The sequence below is a fragment of the Panulirus ornatus genome, chromosome 42 (assembly GCF_036320965.1).
Source record: "Panulirus ornatus isolate Po-2019 chromosome 42, ASM3632096v1, whole genome shotgun sequence".
NCBI lineage: Eukaryota > Metazoa > Arthropoda > Malacostraca > Decapoda > Palinuridae > Panulirus > Panulirus ornatus.
The window spans coordinates 22,601,169-22,628,119 of record NC_092265.1 but is presented as its reverse complement, the minus strand read 5'-3'; the positions used below and the strand labels follow the sequence as shown (position 1 = coordinate 22,628,119).

General features: G+C 47.8%; 1 protein-coding gene across 1 annotated transcript in view; it reads right to left on the bottom strand.

Moving 5' to 3' along the window:
• The window catches only part of LOC139761971 (stress-activated protein kinase JNK-like), a 187,720-nt gene that overhangs the window by 37,991 nt on the left and 122,778 nt on the right, over nt 1–26,951 (bottom strand). Inside the window, 2 exon segments of the mRNA XM_071686705.1 lie at nt 774–1,533; nt 25,469–25,509. Of these exon segments, the coding sequence (XP_071542806.1) occupies nt 774–928 (155 nt within the window). The 5' untranslated portion in view covers nt 929–1,533; nt 25,469–25,509.

Genomic DNA, 26,951 nt, shown 5'->3' with positions numbered 1-26,951 from the left:
TTGCCATGGGAAATCCACTTATTCCTATTCTCAGTAACTTATTTATGGGATACTTTGAGACTGAAATTCTAACATCGAGCACTAATCATCCAAAAGTCTGGTTTAGATACACTGATGATGTGTGGTCCCTGTGGCCATCTTCCCAAGATTGTGATGTTTTCTTGAATGAATTAAATAAAATCCATCCCACCATCAAATCTAAGAATGAATGGGAAAAAGAAGGCAAAACAGAGAATCTGATCATTTGTCCTTTAAGATCTACAAGAAGCCTACCAACTCTGAGCTATACTTTTCAGTAAACGATTCTTCTGTAAAAATGTCTGTAGTTATGTATATGATTTTAAGCGCACTACGGATAAGTGATCCTACAGGCCTGACAGAAGAATGTAATCATATAAGATGTATCTTTAAGCAGTTATTTTATCCCAAGTGGTTTGTGAACAAAGCTTACTGGAAAGCTAGGAAGACATTTTATGCATCTAGCAACAAAAATGTGACTAATGAGGATGTCTAAATGTTTAGTGTTGCCCTATTCTCCCAACTTAGCTAATCTAAGACATGAACTAAAAAATGGTGCTTGTAATGTTGCCTTCCAGTACAATAACACTCACTAGGACCACCTTAATAAAAAGTAAGCCAAATGATTCAACAATGGGAAGTGTTTCTCCGTCAAATGTATAACATGGGAAACGGTGATCAAGTATGATAAATACAAATGAATAAGGATCTGTGTTTTTGTTTTATGTCAAGATTAACATAAGAAGGGAACTCACCAGACAATGCCCTGGGCACCAGAACCTATCGGTTTGAGGTTGGTATAGCGCCTCAGGATTGTGAAGCGCGTGTCGCCCACCTCCACCGTGTAGAATAGGTTGGAGTTGCTGGGCGTGGCCATCTTGGGACTTGGCCGTGGGCTCAGGAGCGGCATAGGGACGTCTGGCAGGGTGCTCCTCGCCTCGCCAATCTTAGTCACCTCCACCACGCTGATCTTGCTCAGCCAGTCAACCAAAAACGTTAGCGCCTTCTGAGAAGGAGCCGTCACGCCCTCGCTTGCCTTCTCTGACCTGGCAGCCCTCTTTGCCTTCTTGGCTGGGCTGATCCACAGTCTCGGTGAGAGGCCGCCTCTGGTATTCTTTGGGACTTCCAACGTGATATATCTTTAGCAGGAACTCCTATACAGCAATCTCTTCTTTTTACAGCTGCTTATTTTGCCACGTCTTCCTATGCTTGCTGCTGGGGTGTGGCAGGGACGTGTGCTCCTGTTGGTCTCCTAACACTGCAGCCCCTGAGACACCTGTGTAAGCAGTCAAATATGGAAGGTGTCTGTATTTGGTGCAGCATCACTTGCTCCAGCAAGGCACGGCACCATCAATGATTACCAAGACAGTTCCTGGGTCTCCCATAACGTCCTCACATGACACAACACAAGCAGTGCCGTCACGCGGGACTTGTTACACTCCACCGCCACCCGTCACCGTCATCATCCTTCACTGCACCTCCACACTCTCCCCTTCTCACTCGATCTCTTCACACCTGTAAAATAAACGACATATAATTTGTAAGTTTGTAAATATATATTATATAAGACTTTTCATAAACATTTACAGAAATCATTGTACAATAATTACTGTCAGTGGTCTTAACTAGGACATATAAAGTGATCTAGGTAAACCAGGGAACAGTCTGTGTGTCTTGACTGTAGATGATAGGTGCCAGTTTCAGAGCATTATAAACGACAGCAAGATAGTGGATGTGTACTAGTAAATTCATTGTTTATTTGCTCCTGATGCTACTTTGCTAAGGCTGGAGAATTACCTAGAAAAAAAATTGGAATATTCTGTAGTCTAGGCTATGGCCAGCAGGTTTTAGTTTCTTACTTTCAGTGTAATATAAAGACAGCAGGAAAGTGGATATATTCAAATGAGGCCAGTGAACATCTGTTCCTGATGGTACCTTATATATTTATCAACTCTATCATAGGCCTTCTCCAGATCCATAAATGCTACATACAAATCCATTTGCTTTTCTAAGTATTTCTCACATACATTCTTCAAAGCAAACACCTGATCTACACATCCTCTACCACTTCTGAAATTACACTGCTCTTCCCCAATCTGATGCTCTGTACATGCCTTCACCCTCTCAATCAATACCCTCCCATATAATTTACCAGGAATACTCAACAAAGTTATACCTCTGTAATTTGAGCACTCACCTTTATCCCCTTTGCCTTTGTACAATGGCACTATGCATGCATTCTGCCAATCCTCAGGCACCTCACCATGAGTCATACATACATTAAATATCCTTACCAACCAGTCGACAATACAGTCACCCCCTTTTTTGATAAATTCCACTGCAAAACCATCCAAACCCGCTGCCTTACCGGCTTTCATCTTCCGCAAAGCATTTACTTCCTCTTCCCTGTTTACCAAATCATTCTCCCTAACCCTCTCACTTTGCACACCACCTTGACCAAAACACCCTATATCAGTCACCCCCTTTTTTGATAAATTCCACTGCAAAACCATCCAAACCCCCTGCCTTGCCAGCTTTCATCTTCCACAAAACATTTACTTCCTCTTCCCTGTTTACCAAATCATTCTCCCTAACCCTCTCACTTTGCACACCACCTTGACCAAAACACCCTATATCTGCCACTCTATCATCAAACACATTGAACAAACCTTCAAAATACTCACTCCATCTTCTCACATCACCACTACTTGTTATCACCTCCCCATTAGCCCCCTTCATCAATGTTCCCATTTATTTCCTTGTCTTACGCACTTTATTTACCTCCTTCCAAAACATCTTTTTATTCTCCCTAACATTTAATGATACTCTCACCCCAACTCTCATTTGCTCTCTTTTTCACCTCTTGCACCTTTCTCTTGACCTCCTGCCTCTTTCTTCTATACATTTCCCACTCATTTGCATTATTTCCCTGCAAAAATCATCCAAATGCCTCTCTCTTCTCTTCACTAATAATCTTACTTCTCCATCCCACCACTCACTATCCTTTTTAATCTGCCCACCTCCCACTTCTCATTCTACAAGCATCTTTTGCGCAAACCATCACTGCTTCCCTAAATACATCCCATTCCGCCCCCACTCCCCTTACGTCCTTTGTTCTCCCTTTTTTCCATTCTGTACTCAATCTCTCCTGGTACTTCCTCACACAAGTCTCCTTCCCAAGCTCACTTACTCTCACCACTCTCTTCAACCCAACATTCTCTATTCTTTTCTGAAAACCTCTATAAATCTTCACTTTTGCCTCCACAAGATAATGATCAGACATCCCTCAAGTTGCACCTCTCAGCACATTAACATCCAAAAGCCTCTCTTTTGCATGCCTATCAATTAATACGTAATCCAATAACACTCTCTGGCCATCTCTCCTACTTACATACGTATACTTATGTATATCTCTCTTTTTAAACCAGGTATTCCCAATCACCAGTCCTTTTTCAGCACATAAATTTACAAGCTCTTCACCATTTCCATTTACAACACTGAACACCCCATGTACACCAATTATTCCCTCAACTGCCACATTACTCACTTTTGCATTCAAATCACCCATCACTATAACCCGGTCTCATGCATCAAAACTACTAACACACTCACTCAGCTGCTCCCAAAACACTTGCCTCTCACAATCTTTCTTCTCATGCCCAGGAGCACATGCACCAATAATCACCCATCTCTCTCCATCCGCTTTCAGTTTTACCCATATCAATCTAGAGTTTACTTTCTTACACTCTATCACATACTCCCACCACTCCTGTTTCAGGAGTAGTGCTACTCCTTCCCTTGCTCTTGTCCTCTCACTAACCCCTGACTTTACTCCCAAGACATTCCCAAACTACTCTTCCCTTTTACCCTTGAGCTTCTTTTCACTCAGAGCCAAAACATCCATATATATATATATATATATATATATATATATATATATATATATATATATATATATATATATATATATAGGTGTTTGCTTTGAAGAATGTATGTGAGAAATACTTAGAAAAGCAAATGGATTTGTATGTAGCATTTATGGATCTGGAGAAGGCATATGATAGAGTTGATAGAGATGCTCTGTGGAAGGTATTAAGAATATATGGTGTGGGAGGCAAGTTGTTAGAAGCAGTGAAAAGTTTTTATCAAGGATGTAAGGCATGTGTACGTGTAGGAAGAGAGGAAAGTGATTGGTTCTCAGTGAATGTAGGTTTGCGGCAGGGGTGTGTGATGTCTCCATGGTTGTTTAATTTGTTTATGGATGGGGTTGTTAGGGAGGTAAATGCAAGAGTTTTGGAAAGAGGGGCAAGTATGAAGTCTGTTGGGGATGAGAGAGCTTGGGAAGTGAGTCAGTTGTTGTTCGCTGATGATACAGCGCTGGTGGCTGATTCATGTGAGAAACTGCAGAAGCTGGTGACTGAGTTTGGTAAACTGTGTGGAAGAAGAAAGTTAAGAGTAAATGTGAATAAGAGCAAGGTTATTAGGTACAGTAGGGTTGAGGGTCAAGTCAATTGGGAGGTGAGTTTGAATGGAGAAAAACTGGAGGAAGTGAAGTGTTTTAGATATCTGGGAGTGGATCTGGCAGCGGATGGAACCATGGAAGCGGAAGTGGATCATAGGGTGGGGGAGGGGGCGAAAATTCTGGGGGCCTTGAAGAATGTGTGGAAGTCGAGAACATTATCTCGGAAAGCAAAAATGGGTATGTTTGAAGGAATAGTGGTTCCAACAATGTTGTATGGTTGCGAGGCGTGGGCTATGGATAGAGTTGTGCGCAGGAGGATGGATGTGCTGGAAATGAGATGTTTGAGGACAATGTGTGGTGTGAGGTGGTTTGATCAAGTGAGTAACGTAAGGGTGAGAGAGATGTGTGGAAATAAAAAGAGCGTGGTTGAGAGAGCAGAAGAGGGTGTTTTGAAGTGGTTTGGGCACATGGAGAGGATGAGTGAGGAAAGATTGACCAAGAGGATATATGTGTCGGAGGTGGAGGGAACAAGGAGAAGAGGGAGACCAAATTGGAGGTGGAAAGATGGAGTGAAAAAGATTTTGTGTGATCGGGGCCTGAACATGCAGGAGGGTGAAAGGAGGGCAAGGAATAGAGTGAATTGGAGCGAGGTGGTATACCGGGGTTGACGTGCTGTCAGTGGAGTGAATCAAGGCATGTGAAGCGTCTGGGGTAAGCCATGGAAAGCTGTGTAGGTATGTATATTTGCGTGTGTGGACGTATGTATATACATGTGTATGGGGGGGGTTGGGCCATTTCTTTCATCTGTTTCCTTGCGCTACCTCGCAAACGTGGGAGACAGCGACAAAGTATAATAAAAAAAAAATAATATATATATATATATATATATATATATATATATATATATATATATATATATATATATATATATATATATATATATTTTTTTTTTTTTTTCATACTATTCGCCATTTCCTGCGACAGCGAGGCAGCGTTAAGAACAGAAGACTGGGCCTTTGAGGGAATATCCTCACTTGGCCCTCTTCTCTGTTCCTTCTTTTGGGAAAAAAAAAAAAAAAAAATGTGGGAAGTATTCTTTCTCCCCTATCCCCAGGGATAATATTATATATATATATATATATATATATATATATATATATATATATATATATATATATATAATATATATATATATATTTTTTTTTTTTTTCAAACTATTCGCCATTTCCCGCGTTAGCGAGGTAGCGTTAAGAACTGAGGACTGGGCCATTGAGGGAATATCCTCACCTGGCCCCCTTCTCTGTTCCTTCTTTTGGAAAATTAAAAAAAATTGAGAGGGGAGGATTTCCAGCCCCCCGCTCCCTCCCCTTTTAGTCGCCTTCTACGACACGCAGGGAATACGTGGGAAGTATTCTTTCTCCCCTATCCCCAGGGAATAAATATATATATATATATATATATATATATATATATATTCCTGAGATAGGGGAGAAAGAATTCTACCTCCATATTTCCCGCGTCATGGAAGGTGACAAGGGGTGGGTGGAAGGGCCTGGAAACCCTCCCCTTCTTGTATTTCAATTTCTAAAAGAGGAAACAGAAAGAGTCAAGTGGGGAGCGCTTATCCTCCTTAAAGGCTCACACTGGGGAGTCCGAATGTGTGTGGATGTAACCAAGATGAGAACAGAAGAGAGACAGGTAGTGTGAAAAAATAAACCTTGATGTTCTGGCTCTTGGTGAAATGAAGCTCAAGGGTAAATAGGAAGAATGGTTTGGAAATGTCTTGGGAGTAAAGTCAGGGGTTAGTGAGAGGACAAAAGCTAAGGAGTAGCACTATTCCTGAGGCAGGAACTGTGGGAGTGTGTGAAAGAGGGTAAGGAAGTAAATTCTAAACTGATGTGGGTAAAAAGGAAAAAGGATGGCAAGAGATGGGGTAATTATTAGTGCATATGCACCTGGCCAGGAGAAGAAAGATCACGGGAGGCAAGTGTTTTGGGAACAGTTGAGAGTGTCAGCAGTTTTGGTGCACAAGATAAGGTATTAGTGATGAGTGATTCGGATGCGAAGGTAAGTGATGTGGCAGCTGAGGGTATAAATGGTGTGCACGGAGTATTCAGTGTTATAAGTGGTAATGGTGACAAACTTGTGAGATTGTGTACTGAAAAAAGACTGATGACTGGGAATACCCAGTTAAAAAAGAGAGTGATACACAAGTATGAATATGTGAGTACGAGAGGTGGTCAATGGGCATATTAGATTACATATTAATTGACAGGCATGTAAATGAGAGACTTTTTGATGTAAATGTGCTAAGAGGGTCAACTGGAGGGATGTTTAATCACTATCTTGTGGAGGTGAGGGTGAAGATTCGTAGAGGTTTTCGAAAAAGAGATGATGTTGGGAGAAGAGAGTGGTGAGAGTAAGTAAGCATGAAAAGGAGACTTGTGTGAAGAAATACCAGGAGAGACTGAATGTAGTACGGTAAAAGGTGAGAGCAAATGAAGTGAGGGGAGTGGGTGAGGAATGGAAAGTAATTAGGGAAGCAGTGACGGCATATGTAGGAGATGCATGTGGCATGCAAAAGGCAAGAGGTGGGCACATTAGAAAGGATGGTGAGGGGTGGGATGAAGTAAAGTTGTTTGTGAAAGAGAAAAGAGAAGCATTTGGAGTGGTACTTATGAGAAAGGAGTGGAAATGATTGGGAGATGGACAAGAGAAAGCATCAAGAGATCAAGTGGAGGGTGCAGGGGTTGAAAGAGAGGGCAAATGAGAATTGGGATGAGAGTATCATTAAACTTTAGGTGGGATTAAAAGATGCTTTGGAAGGAGGTAAATAATGTGCTAAAGACAAGAGAACAAAAGGGAACATCAATGAAGGGGGCAAAAGGGGAAGTGTTAGAGGTAGTGACAGAGTAAGGAGATACAGTGAATATTTTGAAGGAATGTTAAATGTGTTTGATGACAGAGTGGCAGATGTAGGGTGTTTGGGATGGGATGGTCAAAGAGAGTGGTTTGGTGAAGAGAGATGAGGTGGTGAAAACCTTGCAGAAGATGAAATCTGGCAAGGCAGCAGCAGTTGATAGCACTACAGTTGAATTTATTAAGAAAAGGGGGTTACTGTGTTCAACGGCAGGTAAGGATATTCAGTATAAGTATGGATCACGGTGAAGTGACTGAGGATTACCCATATGTATAGTGCCACTGTATAAAGACAAAGGGGATAAAGGTGAGCATTCAAACTAACATTTATAGAAAAAAAAATCCTTTCTTGGGTATCATATGAAAATGGATAAAGTGAATTCCAGTCTTTCCTAAAGCCTGGTGACATTGGAATAATAACCTGAGGAGCTGGACTAACACTGAGGATTTCTCAGGACCAGCAAGATAGTGACAGCTGTCTGATGACATGGGCTGGACTAAGTGTACTGATGTCCCAGGACCACCACCACCACGGTGATGGCTGACTTATGACCTGGGAATCTCTGTTATTTTTCCTATATAATTAGCTCTGTCCCCTCCAAGAGAACTCTGCTGATGAGTAATATCCTTTTCTCTAGGTAGACCCTTCCTTATTGGATAAATATGACAATAATTACCACTTGCTTGGGGTATTCCTTACGATAGTTGCCAATGTTTTCCATTCATGTAGTTCAGTGTAAGACCATTCTACTATCTTACTCCTCTGATGTCAGGCTATTGGAGAAAATTGCCCACAGGCCTAAGTAACCACCTTTGGTCACGTTCTTTGACAGGGAAGTACCCAATCACCAAAGGACAGGGTTGCCCTTAGCCCAACCCATAAGTTTACCCAACTCCCATGGTTATGCTCCTCTTAGCAAACCCCCCATAGGTGTGGTTTCCTAATCCAATTTCCTATGGATGAACCCTCCCCAGCCAACTAAGTGTGTATGTATGTGGTCCCTCCTGGCTAATGCCACGAGAGTAGACCATCCTACTAACAATTACCTGTATGAGTGTGGCTCTCCTTTTTCAGTCTCCAATATCTGTAAGACCCTTATCCCCCAACAATGACCAGTCCCCTTTGGTCAACTTCCTCCCTATGGTGAGGCACCCAAGACCCATCCATCTATAAGTAAGACCCTTGTTGGCCAAAGTGCAAAAGGGAAGGCCCACATTGTCAAGCCTAACCTACACGCAAGGTACATTTCAGAAGGCCTTTCAGTGAGAACCTCTTTACCACACCCTTATGGCTGAAGCCCCTAAGAACCAAAGCCGCTTTGGATGAGACCACTTTGACCAACATGGCTCATGGGTGAGGTCCATCCTGATCAATTCCCTTCCATTGGTGAGGTTCCTCGTGACCAACTCATTCTCTTCCAATAATTCTATTAGTCCTCAAGTAATAATAATCTACTGATGGGTGAGACCTACCTTAACCAAACCCTCATCAAAGAAGAATTTTTTTTTCTTAGCCACCAATGGATTAGAGCCACCTTCTTAACCGTCCACATGTGAAGAATGCATTCTTGGTGGAACCATCTCGGGTTCAGCCCATTCCTCCAGTCCCTTATTGGTCAATGGCTCCCATCCTTGGCCCTCTTCCTAGAGGTAATCACCATACTGATCCTGGAGCCCCTTTAGGTAATCACCTTTATTGGTCTCCCAGCTCTGATAGTGTACGAAGCTTTGTTATCAACCCTTCAGGTCGGAAGCCGTGGGAATATTACTTCAGGGATGTTGCAAAGCATTAAAATCACATGCATCAGTAACAGTTGCATTAACAAGGGAAGCAAAATTAAGAAAGAAGCAGCAGCAACAGTAGCATCAACAAATGGAGCACAATAAGTAACAAGAACAGTAGCAACAGCATTAACAAAAGGAAGAAGATAAGGAACAGTGGCATTAGTTAGACCAAGATAATGAATGACATCAATGGTAAGAGGGGCAAGATAAGGAACATTAATATCAGCAAGAGGAGGGAAATAAGGAACAGTAGTATTAGCGGGAGGAAGATACAGAACATCAGCAGCAACTGAGGCACGATAAGGAATGGCGGAGTGAGTGTGGTCACGAGCTAAGGTCATGAGTCTGGTCATCATCTTCACTTCCCTGCGACACCTAATGTGAGTGGAGCGGACGGCATCGCCTGGAGCTGGCATGTGAGGTTGTGAGTGAACCTGTGAAGACTGTGAGGGGTGTAGGGAGACCATAGGAGATGGGATGGGGTAGTGGATGATATGATGCTAAGGGTCATGACGTGATATGATGCTAAGTGTCATGACGTGTTTCTGTCAGGTTTACTCGAGAAACTTAAGGCCATTTCTCAACATGGACTCGAAAACTGGGTCTTCCGATCCACTCCTAACATCGCTTATGCGGAATAAACACTTGGGCGAGATAATACGGAGGTCATCGACATGGTTTACCCAGCACAACAAGAGCCTCTGGCTCAACGATTACCTCCCTCCCAAGGACTTGCCCCTTCAGCAGGTAAACACTGGGGCTCTCATGTCCCCATCCCTGTGACACCACTCCAGCCGTCACTGCCACCAGCTGCAGGACACACGAAGGAAGACACACCACCGTACTTTTCAGTAACGAAGGTGGTGTCCAGCTCTGACAAGTGCTTGTGTCTGGATGCATGATTGTCAAGGGATGCCCCGTGACCCCACCGTCGGCAAGCAGCACCTGCCTGCCGTCCACTGGTGAGGCTGAGCCAGTAACATCACAACTGTGTAAACAAATCACACTGACACATCTCCGTAGGTTTTCCAGCCTGTTGGTTGATGTAGCACACACAAGACCCGAATACAAGCACATGTACATTTTACAGAAACATCAATAAACCTTAAGATAAAGTCCTGGCGTATCTGGAATGTTCATAAAACCTTCCATCTGAGAGACGACCACCACTTAAAACAATGACTACATCAATGGCAAACGATCCTCGATAATGGTACTATATTCCCAATGCTCAGTCCTTATCAGTGGACACAGAAAACGTATCCGGAAGGAGGGACTATACCAAGGTGGGCATGTGTATACATCCCGTAGTACTTCCTTGCTCCCTGCCCTAAGGAACTCGGGTCAGAGGCAGAAGCGCCTTCCCCCGCCCCGAGAGGTCAGTCCTTATTTCTGGGCAGAGGACACGTGTTCGAGCTAGGTTACTAAACCGCATTCAAAGTACATTTACTGACGGATGTGACGCTCGACTTCGGTAACAAAGCGGGCGTGAGCCTGGCCTATGGATAACGGATGCCCAGGGATGTGAAGCGTACGATACGTTGGCCCTAGCCAAGAAGAGGGACCAGGAAGCCATTCCCCAAGCCTTCCCTTAGAGCCAGGACATACAGCCCTCGTCCTCAGACAGGCTCGTAGCCTACCTACCTACCTACCTACCTACCTACCTACCCTACCCTACCCTGTGTTTAGGTTGGTCCGCCACTGGCTGGGCCACCGGCTTCCTGCAACTTAAGATGGTGCATGTAAACAATTCCTGCAGTACTGTACTGTAGGAGTAGGGCAGGTCGAGCCACCTCCCGCCCTCATCACAACAAACACGCGAGTAAATGAAACGCATCGCGACGCCACCGTAGACTTCGGGCCACCCAGAGGTCTCTCTCTCTCTCTCTCTCTCTCTCTCTCTCTCTCTCTCTCTCTCTCTCTCTCTCTCTCTCTCTCTCTTTCCACACACACACACTACTACTACCACCACCAACCCCCGCTACCATAAATTCAGCGGGGGGAAGAGAGCGCGCGAGCTTCTGCAGCCAGAAACTGCTGAGGTCACTACCCGAGAGACTGAAGCGCTAGGGGTTCGGTCCACCCCTGTGGAAAACCAAAGTGGTGTCCCTGGCCAGCCAGCTAGGCTGTGGGAGGGAGGGTATACAGCCTCCAACAGCCAGACTGATCAGGGGAGCAACGCTTTACTTCGGTCCCATACCGAATTATGGAGGAGGACAAGCCTCCAAACACCAACTTAAGGCACGCGTGAGGTGAGGTGAGGCGTGTGTGTGTGTGTGTGTGTGTGTGTCCCCGGGTCCACAGCAAGTGACACGAGGAGTCTAGTGTTCACAGCTTTGTACCTGGTATAAGAACGACACAACTCACCACATGTTCTCACGCAGGCTCTCTAAAATTAGATCTTACTGACGAGGTAATGAGAGAGCTATTACATAATTTTACAATAATCAGTGGGCGGTCATTGATATCACTCCACGGAGGTATGTTATATATATATATATATATATATATATATATATATATATATATATATATATATATATATATAAACTCATCAAAGTAGCATAATCTCCGTCCGTCAAAGCAGGAGGAGGAGGAGCGGTAACAGGGGCGCGTCAACCCGACCTCCTCCTCCTCATGTCACCCGGGATGAGGGTGAGGTGTGGGGGACGGACGGTGTGAGGTGTAACGCCCATCTACACCCCCACCCAACCCTTCCCTCTACCCCCACGTACGTCAGAAACAGGTGGTCATCAAGAGGCTCTGCAGCGAGCGAGCGCTGGCCCACTGGGATGTATTCCGAGCGAGGGTGCGAGTATAAATAGCGGGCCTTTAAAGGTGTGGTGTGGCAGGGCAGATGGACACTGGAAGGGGTCGTCCCTCCCCCCCCACACACACACACTGCCACCTGCACACACACACACACACACACACACACACACACACACACACACACACACACACACACACACACACACTCATCGTCCCTTAGCCTGTCCTGAGGGAGACTCGCACCATCAACTGAGGTGATACTCAGTTCACTGCTCACTCCCCTAAGTTAGGGCAGCACCAGGATACGCTGAAGTCGGGTCACCGCGCGTAGAAGCAGCGCGAAAGAACTAATAGAGAAGGTCCAGAGGAGGGAGGGAGCGATGGTACGAGAATGAAGAAAGTGAGGTTACTGGGGGAAGGCCGGAGGCCTCAAGCTTACCTACTGCAGAAGTCAAAAGAGTAAGAAGTGATTTGATCAAGACCTGGGATTTTTCTCCCTTTTAATCCAGTCTGATGCTTTCGACACTGACCATCGTTTCTACAACAGCAAAGACATAACAACCAGAGTCCATATCATGAAATCAAACACGAAGCTTGTTGTAGAACTTATTAAAGAAAAAAGTAATTTTGATCATATAAGGTTGTGAATGACTGGAATAAACTGAGATATGAGATGATGAATGTAGACATTATACAGAGGTTTACTAAGGTGCCTGATGGTAGAGATGGTTCAAGATATGGGCCTTAAGAGTGTAAGAAAGCCTCTCCGTGCACTACAAACAGGTAATTACACACACACACACACACACACACACACACACACACACACACACACACACACACACACACCTACATCAGGTTATAGTTTATCTGAACGTTTCTGATGAGCCAAACCACCACCAGTTATGTGGCTGGCTAACCTCGACCCTGACCACCTGCTGCTGCAGACCTAGCCTTGGCCCTGACCTCCGCTCCCTCGGGGGCCAACCTTGGCCCTGACCTTCCTCACCCCTAAACCCCCCGGCTGTCCAACTATCTCCCAAGGGCAGCCCTCTCGTCACCGCTACTCACAAACCAGCCGCTCTGCCCCTCCGGCCCCGGACGAACAATTTACGCTAGCCTTTTACATCCCGGAGGAGGACCGTCAGCTGACCGGCACACACACACACACACACACACACACACACACACACACACACACACACCAAGAAGCCCTCACCTCGCTGAACCAGTCCACCCTCCTCGACCAACACGGGCAGTTCGCACGGCAGTTTGGCAATTACCTGCTGACACCGAGACCTCAATTCTAGCCAGGCTACATCATCACTGACGGGTGAAGGAGCGATGATTAATAATAATCTAAACACTGATTAATATACAGACCTGGCGGAGGTGCGGAGTTGTGAAGATCAATATGATTAACAGAATCATATTCTAACATGTTAAATTGACGTTTAACTCTCGAGCATTGATGGAACGACCTTGAGCACGACTGTACGACCCTTGAGCACGACTGTGCGACCCTTGAGCACGACTGTACGATCCTTGAGCACGACTGTACGATCCTTGAGCACGACTGTACGACCCTTGAGCACGACTGTGCGATCCTTGAGTATGACTGCACGACCCTTGAGCACGACTGTGCGATCCTTGAGCACGACTATAAACATTCAGACCACATCAAAGACGACGCTGTTCAGTTTTGGTCGTTGAACTTTCTTAAAGACGAAAAGATAAATAACAGAACTAATACAAAGAGGAGCAACAAAACTGGTTCCGTTGGTAAGAAGCAAATCTATGACAAAAGAATCAGATCTAAAATCATTATATATATATATATATATATATATATATATATATATATATATATATATATATATATATATATATATATATATATATATATATATATATAATATTGGAATGACGGTACGAGAGAAGTTTTCAAAATGCTTCATAATTTCGCCGATACAACACGTGACCATTTCTTCACATTAGGTACAGATTCGGCGACCAGACAGAACAGTGCGGTGTTCAGTGGGAGGAAAAGGTCATACAAACGTGGACAACATATTTCTCAGCGGTGGAGTCCACCACTAGAAAAAAAAAATATGTGCTGGTGATGGCAAGATTTTACTCACATTCACACCACAGCCTTTCTTTTTCCACTCCTTTGCAACACAAAGAAGCTGTGTTAAACTGCCTCTAGAAACTCGACAGCTGCAGTTGTTGGGCTGTGTTGTCAGGTGTGTGGGCGATGCAGGTGTACAGAGCTAGTACCCCACCCCTGCCTTCTAGCTCCCCGTCACTGCTTTAGGGCAGGTGTGATACTGAAGTCTACACCTGGCTACATCACTGGGAGGTGACAGGTGTGGGACTGTACCCTACACCTGCCCCACGTCACTGATGGATAACAGGTGTGCGACTGTACCTCACACCTGCCCCACGTCACTGGTGGATAACAGGTGTGGGACTGTACCTCACACCTGCCCCACGTCATTAGTGGGTGAGAGCGGACGTCTGACCCATGCGCCGCCCACTGCTCCCTCTTGGACGAGTGACCCACACAGCCGTGACCTACCTCCTCCCGGCCACTGTCCTTGACCTCCGCTCGGGACGCCTCCCTCTCTAGCACTAGCCAGGTCAGGTCACACATCCACCAGATGACGCAGCATTGACCACCCTCCCAGGTCAGGCCAGACCCCAAGGACCATAGCGCTCCGTGGAGCCAGCACCTGGTCCAGCTGCTCCACATCGACTCCTACCACACCTCCAACCTTGTAGTAGTGGCAGGGGGCGTGAACGGGTGATACACGGGGCGTGGAATGGTGGTGGTGGTGGTAGCGGAGGAGGCGTGGGCGGGTGGTGGTGTAGGGGGGGCGTGGGCGGGTGGTGGTGGTGCAGGGGGCGTGGGCGGGTGGTGGTGGTGGTGCAGGGGGCGTGGGCGGGTGGTGGTGCAGGGGGCGTGGGCGGGTGGTGGTGGTGGTGGTGCAGGGGGCGTGGCAGACCACTGTACATTGCAGCAGCAGTTGTCTCCACGTTAGCCATCTCTCCCTTCCTCACCTACCACACGCTGCGAACCTTCCCACCACTGATGGCAAGGAAGGAGATACTGAATCTCCCAGCAAAGTTGATCTTACCCGGGTACTGTCTCTTTCAATATATGTAAATTTCCGAAAGTTTCATTGGCTTTACTTCAGTAGAGTAAACTTAAACCATCCTTTGTCTGGAGGCTCCCGGCGGTCCGGCCAACCCGCGTATTGTGGTCGAAGCCAACTTGGTTACGTCAGGTAAGGTCAACACGGGTTTGTTTCCTTTTAATAACTGGCTGCTTCATCGAACCCCGTCCTTCTGTTGATCCTGGACAACACCCAACATTTCACAGTCTCGCCCTGTGAGCATGGGCACTAAGTGCTGACATCTGCGAAGGTGAGGATCACTAAACGTACCCCGTGAGGCGGGTGTGGGCACGTTCAACTACCTCTCGCGCGCACTCCGCAGCAATCGTAACCCCATCCCCGGCTGGGGCCAAGCTGCTCGAGTTGCGACGGTGGTCAACCAGGCTGTTGGTGGCTGCGGTCTGCAGTGTGCATACATAATTGGTTTGGTACACATTGAAACTACCTGTTCAGAATCCTGATTTCTCCCCACCGTACATCCCACAGTGTATGTGAAGGTTTCAGGCGTTGTGTGGTATAGCTCTGGGCCCCCGGGTGTTCAAAATACATTCTCTTCCAGTGCTTACATAACCCTCTGACTTCAAGGCTAATATATTACAGCGTTGGAGACCATGCCTTCTAGGATGAACAAATACCCTCGCGTCTACCTTCCAAAGATTACAGCCTCAGTGTTTTCGGTCCTCTTCTGTAATCTACCACCTCAACTGTATCAATATGGGTCGCGAAAGATATTTGAACACCTTCTGATTCTGTAATACCGTCCGTCTTGTAGGGTGATGCCAGCATTCAGCAGGGGTCTATTCCCGAGAGAATGTGCCTCGAAGGAGCGTCAACACTGGTATTTCTTCTCTCGTCTTGAGAGGTCGCAAGATCCATCCTACCATCCCTGATTCGCCACAAAGCGGTTGTGCTCCGCATGACCGCTGCTTCAAGACTAATTCCAGAGGGAGGAGAAACTGTAGCCTCTGAAATAGACTAACTAATCAACATCCCAACAGATGACCAAATCTTCGAGGCCTACCGTACACGTGGTCGGGGCTGGCCACACCTGGTGGGGACTCTCAGCACGTGATGGGGACTGACACAGTACGTGGGAGAGCCTGGGGACACGTACCTCCAGACGCAGACGAGAACCACAGTATAATACCAACACAAATGACGAGGTTAGCCATGAGACACGTCTAGGATAACACCAGGTGATGATGGGGAAACAGACAGACAGACAGACGTCCCTCACTGAAACCAGCACACAAGTCTACACCACCACCGTGGTACCACTATACCAACGCCACCATCGCTAACGAAGAGAACAAAGCGAACGACGGGAAAACCTTTTACGAAATTCACTTTTTATCTCAGCAGAAAGCATCGCCCCATGCCCCCCTCTCTGCCAGAGAATACAGGGGAACTTAAGACGTACAGAAGTGACAGCATCTTCTCCTACACACAGTCAATGACTCTGGACTTGTGAAGGTCCAAGTCGGCAAACCTATGGAAGTCTCCGGCGGAGAATGGCTCTGTGGGAGGAGGGGAAGACGTGGATATCTGGAAATGCCAAGGTATGACTTGCTAGCTTAATTTGAGGGTGGTGGAGGAGGGAGCGGTGTTACCGTATATATCACATGGGGAGGGGGGTCAAGCTACGTTTAGGGCCATGTTATTTATGTAGTGAACATCGACTCGTGTACCGCCTTCTCACATTCAACGCTTCAGCCATTACCGTCCAAGCGGCAGGAGAGGCGCCTCCGTCCCCTGTCCCTGATTCCGTGCAAAAAAAGCCACATCTGTCTCGGATCTGTCTCTACTGAGTGCGGTGTCTGCCGTCTCGAACTGCATCTGGCGTCTTCTGCTTTCCTTCAGCAGCTCGCCTACCCCCGCCGGCCACACCATCCACCGCCGAGCCAGTCGAAGATTCTCCTCCTCCTTCCTCCTCCTCCTCCTCCACTCCCGGTCGGTGCCCGCCCCTCCTGCTGTGTACAGATGGCTGCTACGCCCCAGCCCGCCTGGCCCCTACTCTCTCTCTCTCTCTCTCTCTCTCTCTCTCTCTCTCTCTCTCTCTCTCTCTCTCTCTCTCTCTCTCTCTCTCAACGGCCTGTGTCTGGTACACACACACACACACACACTCCCGACTGGCTATAATGCCTCCATAATTTCCAGGCTACAGTCATGCCATTGGAAAGGACCCCCCGGTGCACGGCGGGGGCAGCTCACCATCGCCGTATCTTATCATCGTAGCTCACATCAGCGACACTCCTACGTGTAGGCCGCCCGTCCACATGCATCAAGAGGCCGTCCTTCACGTGTCGTGTTTTCAGACGACTCGTAAACGACTGATCAGATCTTCGTGGTTTGTGAGCTCTCGTCTCGAGCACTTGCCGTCGCCTTATCTCCAACCTGAGACTAATATCTGTCCAGCAAACTATCAAGTTCCGTCATCTACAACACCTGTCAACCAGCGGTATACTGTCCAGCACCTCCCACACCTGTCAAACCTGCCTCTCTAGTACACTTCCACCACCACTGGTGATGGCGTGATCATGCGCCATGTTCACACTGGGTAGTACCACATGTCGTCAGTGGGTCTGATCATAGCACACACACTGGGGAAATCACTGATATACGTTCCGCTCCCCTGGGCGTGGGTCCAACGCTGGCTGTCATATCTGTGGAAAATATACACTAAATACAGGAATCCCTTATCGCCATCTAGTCGAGTCTTATCTGGGTCTCTGTGGCGGCTAGAGATACTGCACCCACTGGAGGGCCACCTACAATATTTTGTGGTACATACTATAGAAAAAAAAGGCATTGCGTATATATATGTGCGTGGCACAATGCAGTGGGGGCCCACTGCCGTCACCTACCCACCGTGTTAATCACTCAATCATGGCTGGAGATAAGCTATGATAAGAGCGATCATGTACTATCACATGTGGGGAGGTTTCCAGTGTTGAATTCACTCGTTTAGGTCATGCTGGGGCGCCTGAGATGTGGCCAGGAGGACTGGTAACCTTCCCTTCCCTTCCCACCCCGGGGGCTCGACATGACCAACACACTGATCATGTCACAACGACTGAGTCAGTACAGTGGTCATGTCACACCAGCATCACTACCACACTGCTCATGTCACACCAACAGCACTACCACACTGCTCATGTCACACCAACAGCACTACCACACTGCTCATGTCACACCAGCATCACTACCACACTGCTCATGTCACACCAACAGTACTACCACACTGCTCATGTCACACCAGCATCACTACCACACTGATCATGTCACACCAGCATCACTACCACACTGCTCATGTCACACCAACAGTACTACCACACTGCTCATGTCACACCAGCATCACTACCACACTGCTCATGTCACACCAACAGTACTACCACACTGCTCATGTCACACCAGCATCACTACCACACTGATCATGTCACACCAGCAGTACTACCACACTGCTCATGTCACACCAGCAGCACTACCACACTGATCATGTCACACCAGCAGTACTACCACACTGCTCATGTCACACCAACAGCACTACCACACTGATCATGTCACACCAGCAGTACTACCACACTGCTCATGTCACACAAGCAGTACTACCACACTGCTCATGTCACACCAACAACACTACCACACTGCTCACACCAGCATCACTACCACATTGCTCATGTCACACCAGCATCACTACCACACTGATCATGTCACACCAACAGCACTACCACACTGCTCATGTCACACCAACAGCACTACCACACTGCTAATGTCACACCAACAGCACTACCACACTGCTCATGTCACACCAACAGCACTACCACACTGCTCATGTCACACCAGCAGTACTACCACACTGCTCATGTCACACCAACAGCACTACCACACTGCTAATGTCACACCAGCATCACTACCACACTGCTCATGTCACACCAGCATCACTACCACACTGCTCATGTCACACCAACAGTACTACCACACTGATCATGTCACACCAGCAGTACTACCACACTGCTCATGTCATACCAACAGTACTACCACACTGCTCATGTCACACCAGCAGTACTACCACACTGCTCATGTCACACCAGCATCACTACCACACTGCTCATGTCATACCAACAGCACTACCACACTGCTAATGTCACACCAGCAGCACTACCACACTGCTCATGTCACACCAACAGCACTACCACACTGCTCATGTCACACCAGCATCACTACCACACTGTTCATGTCATACCAACAGCACTACCACACTGCTAATGTCACACCAGCAGCACTACCACACTGCTCATGTCACACCAGCATCACTACCACACTGCTCATGTCATACCAACAGTACTACCACACTGCTCATGTCACACCAGCAGTACTACCACACTGCTCATGTCACACCAGCAGCACTACCACACTGCTCATGTCACACCAACAGCACTACCACACTGCTCATGTCACACCAGCAGTACTACCACACTGCTCATGTCACACCAACAGTACTACCACACTGATCATGTCACACCAGCAGTACTACCACACTGCTCATCACACCAGCAGCACTACCACACTGCTCATGTCACACCAGCAGTACTACTGCTCATGTCACACCAACAGCACAACCACACTGCTCATGTCACACCAGCATCACCATCACACGATCATGTCACACCAGCATCACTACCACACTGCTCATGTCACACCAGCACACGAGTCGCGTTACATCAGCACACTGCTCACGTCACACTGGTCATGTCACATCCCGAGTGGTTTCCACCCCTAGGGTGGGATGTAGCGGGTCCGGGCCCAGAGCACCGGCAGCAACCGCCCAGTTTATTGACTTGTGAACCTCGCCAGCACTTGCCCAGCCACGCCCCCCAACCACACTCCTCCCCTCCCCAACCCCAACCCTCTCCCCCCCCGCCCCCAGCACGGAGCCCCGCCCACCCCGTGACGTCATTCTGACGTCATGTGGTTCTAGTTATTCATTCTCAGTTTCGAGCCAAAGCTGTTGGCGCAGCGCCGCATGCGGGGAGGCACCCGCCCGGCACCCCCTCCCCCACCAAGCCGCCACCGCTGCGGCACCTCGCCCGTAAAAATTCCAGGGCCGCAGCAGCACAGCGGGCGGGCGGGCGGGCGGGAGGGCGTGAGCAAGAGATTCTGACGTGGAATGTGCACGATAAGGGAGGGACAGGGACTGAGGGAGACACAGCGCACCCCTGGTGACAGGTGCAGCAGATACGTGTGTGTGTGTGTGTGTGTGTGTGAGAGAGAGAGAGAGAGAGAGAGAGAGAGAGAGAGAGAGAGAGAGAGAGAGAGAGAGAGAGAGAGAGAGAGAGAGAGAGAGAGAGGTGGGGGGAGAGTTGTTTCAGCAGTAGCTGGGTCTGATGAGACAGCACACACACACACACACACACACACACACACACACACACACACACACACACACACACACGTACCCCTGGGTATGGGAGAAGGAAACCTACCTCCGTGTACCCTGCGTGTTGTGGGGAGGAGGCTAAAGGGGGCCCCGGGAGCAAGGGGGCGCTGGAAATCCTACCCCCAACCCCCAGCGCCTTCGTGCATCTGAATTTTTAAAAGAAGGAACAAGAAGGAGGATCCAAGCAGGGAGCGCTCATCCTCCTCGAAGGCTCAAGCTGGGGTGTCTGGAGGGGTGTGGATGTAACCAAGATGAGAAGAAAGGAGAGATTGGTAGTATGTTTGAGGAAAGGAACCTGGATGTTCTGGCTCTGAGTGAAACGAAGCTCAAGGGTAAAGGGGAAGAGTGGCTTGGAAAAGTCTCAGGAGTAAAGTCAGGAGTTGGTGAGAGGACAAAAGCTAAGGAATGAGTAGCACTACTCCTGATGTAGGAGCCGTGGGAGTGAGAGAAAGAAAGTAAGTAAATTCTACACTGATGTGGGTTAAAACTGAAAGTGGATGGCGAGAGATGGGTGGTTATTGGCGCTCATGCACCTGGGCATGAGAAGAAAGATCATGAGAGGCAAGCATTTTGGGAACAGCTGAGTGAGTGTGTCAGCAGCTTTGATGCACAAGACCGGGTATCATTGATGGGTAATTTGAATGAGAAGGTGAATAATGTGGCAGGTAGGGAAATGGTGAACTGCAGCTCTGAGGAGTAGTGTGATGAAAATGGATTGGTGACTGGGAAAACCTGGTAAAAAATAAAACGTGGACAAGCATACGAATGTGAATAGGAGAGATGGTCAGCTGGCATCATTAGATTACATAATAACTGATAGGCGTGTAAAAGAGAGACTTAAATGTAAATGTGATGAGAGAGGCAGCTGGTGGGATGTCTGTTCACTATCTATGGCGAAGAGGGTAAAGATTAGTAGAAAGTTTAAAGAAAAGTGGAAAGAATATTGTGAGAAGATTAGTGAAAGTTAGTGTGTTTGGAAAAAGACTTGCGTGAGAGATTCTGTGAAGAATAGCAAAAGACGAGAGTAAATGAAGCATGAGTAATGGGTGGTATTTTCGGAAGCAGTGCTGGCATGTGTGAGAGATGCATGTGGTATGCGAAAGGTGGGCGGTGGGCATATCAGAAAGGGTAGTAAGTGGTGGAATGAAGAAGTAAAGTTGCATGTGAAAGAGAAAAGAGAGGCTTTCTGGCGGTACTTAAAGGGAAGGAGTTTAAATGATTGGGAGATGTATAAGAGAAAGGGGCGGGAGGTTAAGAGAAACGTGCAGCGGTTGAAAAAGAGGGCAAAAAAAATTGAGAGTTGGGTTGAGCGAGTAAAGGTGGAGATTTGAAAAAAGAGGACAAATACGAGGTGGGCTGTATGAGTAACAATAAACTTTGTGGGTTGTATGAGTATCAATAACCTTTGGATGGGAGGTAAATGCAAGAGTTTTGGAGAGAGGAGTGAGTATGCAGGGAGAATTAAATGTTTTGGAAGGAGGTAAATAATGTGCGAAAAACAAGACAACAAGATTTTCGATCTTAGGCTCAGTCCTCTATTCTAAATGCTACCTTGCTAACGTGGGAAATGGCGAATATGTATGAAATACATACATACCTACATACATTCACACACACACACACACACACGCATGCATATATATATATATATATATATATATATATATATATATATATATATATATATATATATATATATATATATAATCCCTGGGGATAGCATGTATTCCCTTCGTGTCGTAAAAGGAGACTAAATGGGGTGGTAGCGGGGGCTGGAAATCCTCCCCTCCCGTTTTAATGTTTCAGAACAAGGAATAGAGAAGGGGGCCAAGTAAGGATTTTTCCCCTCTAAGGCTCAGTCATCTGTTCTTGACAGTACCTCGCCAACGCGGGAAAAGGCGTGTGTATATATATATATATATATATATATATATATATATATATATATATATATATATATATATATATATATATATGCAGAGAAGAAGTATATACATACACATCTTTCAGAAACATGCACACTCAAATACCGACACATAATCAAGCTGCTATCACTAGGAAGGTGGACAGATGGTCAAAGAATACTGAAATGGTAGCGACATGAGAACAGTGCCCAGGGGGAGCACTGTTTACAGTGAAGTCAGCGAGGGAGTGCCACAAGGCTCAGGCTTGGGTCCCCTGTTGTTCCGGGGTCTTGATGATGGTCTATGACTGGGAAGACCATCCTATGATACGAGATGAGGAGGTGAGAGCTGGTGGTGTGGAAGACAGGCAAATGGAAGAAGGATTTCAAATGCTTCGCCTGTTCGGCAGGACAGGGAGATGGGGTGGTTTTGGGCCAAACTGGCATGTATCACGAATAGTTACAGGGATCAGGGATGACCTCGTTGTAACTATGGGTAGTTCAGAGGAATCAGCCTGTAAGGATGATCCTGTAATATCATTACAGGACACTTTTATCATTTGGTAAAAAATAAGGGACGATATTAAACTGGTTTATGCATTACTGGCAAACATTCAAATAACATTCATCTCACGAATGTAAAAAAAAAAAAAAAGGTTTACGGAAATATAGACTAAAAAATGTGGGAAATTAAACTTGAACGTGGCTTTGTGAAATTCCTGTCTAAAATTGCATATAAACACGCTGGGGAAAAAAAAAAAAAGGTGTGTAATGCGTGCAGCAGGACTAGCGTCCAAACTGGCCGGCTCTGGAGCCAGCCAAGACACGGCTAAATATAACGCAATTACCTTCCTTAAAACTGGAAGGGAAAGGAGGAATCTGGCAAGTTCCGGGATTCTGAATCGACGAACTTATCTGGACAACGATAGATCTTGAGAGAGAGAGAGAGAGAGAGAGAGAGAGAGAGAGAGAGAGAGAGAGAGAGAGAGAGAGAGAGAGAGAGAGAGAGAGAGAGAGAGAGAGAGAGAGAGAGAGAGAGAGAGAGAGAGGGGGGGGGGGACCACGAGCTAAGGTGGAGAGGACTAAGGGATATATGTTGGGGTGGAGAGGATCTGAGGGGGGGGGGGGGACATACGAATCCTGGTTGCGGCAGGGGGCTGGTATATACAATGGATACCTGGCTCAGTCTAGGGTATATATATATATATATATATATATATATATATATATATATATATATATATATATATATATATATATACTAGTCTCATGCCTCCTGGTCTCCCTCCCTCACTAAGCAGCCAACTGCCTCACTTTATACACCAAATGAATAACCCAGATAATGTAATTCCCGGGAGCCAGCCGGTCTGGACACGGGACTCCCACTCACGCTGGCCTGTCCCAATCCCAAGGTCGGGACACCTGCCTTGGCTTGACCACCTTCGGCAGGCTTCGCAGGTCCGAGCGGCCGAGTGGGGTCCCTATTTCCTTGGCCGTCGAAGCTGTTGGAGGCGGGGGCAGCTCGCGCGCCCACGTCTAACCCCCATGTATATACGTACCCCTGGCCCTCTGTCATGTCCCCCAGTGTGTACCTCAACAGTATGGGCTGCTGGGGGATCTGTCGAACACCCCCGAGCCCTGAGGACCTACAGGGATCACCTCCTCTTGTTTACCTTATCCCAACTTGTGACTTCAGCCGCGTTATCTCACGTCCACCACTCCCTGTCGTGGTAGAAGCTGGCGTGGGGGAGGTCGTCACCTCAGCGAGTAGACTGGGAGACCACGCCTTCTCAGAATTCCCCCATAGTATATAATGATGATATAACAATACCTTCCCACATGTAGAACACACACAGAGAACAGAGCCTCATGTCACCCACCCCACAAGCAGTTCAGATCTTGAACAGCGTCAAGACGGGGCCTGGAAGACAGGACTCTCCCTCCCTCCCTCCCTCAACCCTGTATACTTTATAACCACCATTGCGCTTCCCCTTGCACGGTCATGACGCCTGCACACACACACACACACACACACACACACACACCAGTATTCTAACTTAATGATCTCTCTCTCTCTCTCTCTCTCTCTCTCTCTCTCTCTCTCTCTCTCTCTCTCTCTCTCTCTCTCTCTCTATCTATCTATCTATCTATCTATCTATCTATCTATCTATCTTCTAAATCTTTTCTCTAACTACGACTCACGTCTTCTAAACTTCCTGGTCTAGCTCCGTGAGCTGTGATATTTCTAGTAGGTCAGCCAGCAGCTCGTTTCTCTGCTTTGTGTGGAGGAGGAGTCTTTCTCGCTCTGGTGTGGGGACTCTTTCCTTTCCCTCGTTGTAGTTCTGAGCCTTTCCCTTTCTCTTTCCCTTTTCCTTTCCCTTTTCCTTTCCCTTTCTCTTCCCCCTCACTGGTGCATGTTGTAAGCGCTTCCACGGCAGAGCATTTCACCCAGTTCCCATGCGCGGTGCCTCTGAGGAGCCATTCCCGATGGAGGGCTGACAACCCATTCTCGACTCCTCTCCTCAAACCTTATGTACACCTGAGTGTACTACACCCGCCTCCACACTGGCAAGCGTCTAGCCCAAAAAATTCTGTCCAGTACAGCCACTGCCGTGTGTCTGAGACGGTGACGTTAACAATGAAATCCGAAATACCCTCACGAAAAATATATATAACTGTTATCACATGATTATTGCTCTTCTGGTCTGCTTCCTAATGACCAAGACAGAATCTGTCACACGTCCAAACATCTCACCAGCACACGTCCACACACCTTACCAGCACACGTCAAAACACCTCACCAGGACACGTCTACACACCACGCAAGGACACGTCCACACATCTCACCAGGACACGTCCACACACCTTACCAGGACACGTCCACACACCTTACCAGGACACGTCCACACACCTCACCAGGCTACATCCACACACCTCACCAGGACACATCCACACGTCACCAGTAACCCCGGAGATCACCATCCGCTACTCACCGTCTCATTCTTAGGCGTGGGAGAGCCGCTGCCTGGTGATCCTGCAACAGAGGAAGTCAATGGTGAGTAAGCGATCACCTGGTGAGGTTTCGCCTCGCCAGCAGAGAGACACGAGTGGGAGGCAGCAGAGAGACACGAGTGGGAGGCAGCAGAGAGACACGAGTGGGAGGCAGCAGAGAGACACGAGTGGGAGGCAGCAGAGAGACACGAGTGGAGGCAGCAGAGAGACACGAGTGAGGCAGCAGAGAGACACGAGTGGGAGGCAGCAAGAGACACGAGTGGAGGCAGCAGAGAGACACAAGGGGGAGGCAGCAGAGAGACACGAGTGGGAGGCAGCAGAGAGACACGAGTGGGAGGCAGCAGAGAGACACGAGTGGGAGGCAGCAGAGAGACACGAGTGGGAGGCAGCAGAGAGACACGAGTGGGAGGCAGCAGAGAGACACGAGTGGAGGCAGCAGAGAGACACGAGTGGAGGCAGCAGAGAGACACGAGTGGGAGGCAGCAGAGAGACACGAGTGGGAGGCAGCAGAGAGACACGAGTGGGAGGCAGCAGAGAGACACGAGTGGGAGGCAGCAGAGAGACACGAGTGGGAGGCAGCAGAGAGACACGAGTGGGAGGCAGCAGAGAGACACGAGTGGTGAGGGGGAGAGACTGTGACACCAAAGCTGATTACCCTGGTATATGTGGCTGCCAACCCTGGTACAGAGGACTGCCAACCCTGGTACAGAGGACTGCCAACCCTGTACAGAGGACTGCCAACCCTGTACAGAGGACTGCCAACCTGGTACAGAGGACTGCCAACCCTGTACAGAGGACTGCCAACCTGGTACAGAGGACTGCCAACCCTGTACAGAGGACTGCCAACCTGGTACAGAGGACTGCCAACCTGGTACAGAGGACTGCCAACCTGGTACAGAGGACTGCCAACCCTGTACAGAGGACTGCCAACCCTGTACAGAGGACTGCCAACCCTGGTACAGAGGACTGCCAACCCTGTACAGAGGACTGCCAACCCTGTACAGAGGACTGCCAACCCTGTACAGAGGACTGCCAACCCTGTACAGAGGACTGCCAACCCTGTACAGAGGACTGCCAACCCTGTACAGAGGACTGCCAACCCTGTACAGAGGACTGCCAACCCTGTACAGAGGACTGCCAACCTGGTACAGAGGACTGCCAACCCTGTACAGAGGACTGCCAACCCTGTACAGAGGACTGCCAACCCTGTACAGAGGACTGCCAACCTGGTACAGAGGACTGCCAACCCTGTACAGAGGACTGCCAACCTGGTACAGAGGACTGCCAACCCTGTACAGAGGACTGCCAACCCTGTACAGAGGACTGCCAACCTGGTACAGAGGACTGCCAACCCTGTACAGAGGACTGCCAACCCTGTACAGAGGACTGCCAACCCTGTACAGAGGACTGCCAACCTGGTACAGAGGACTGCCAACCCTGGTACAGAGGACTGCCAACCTGGTA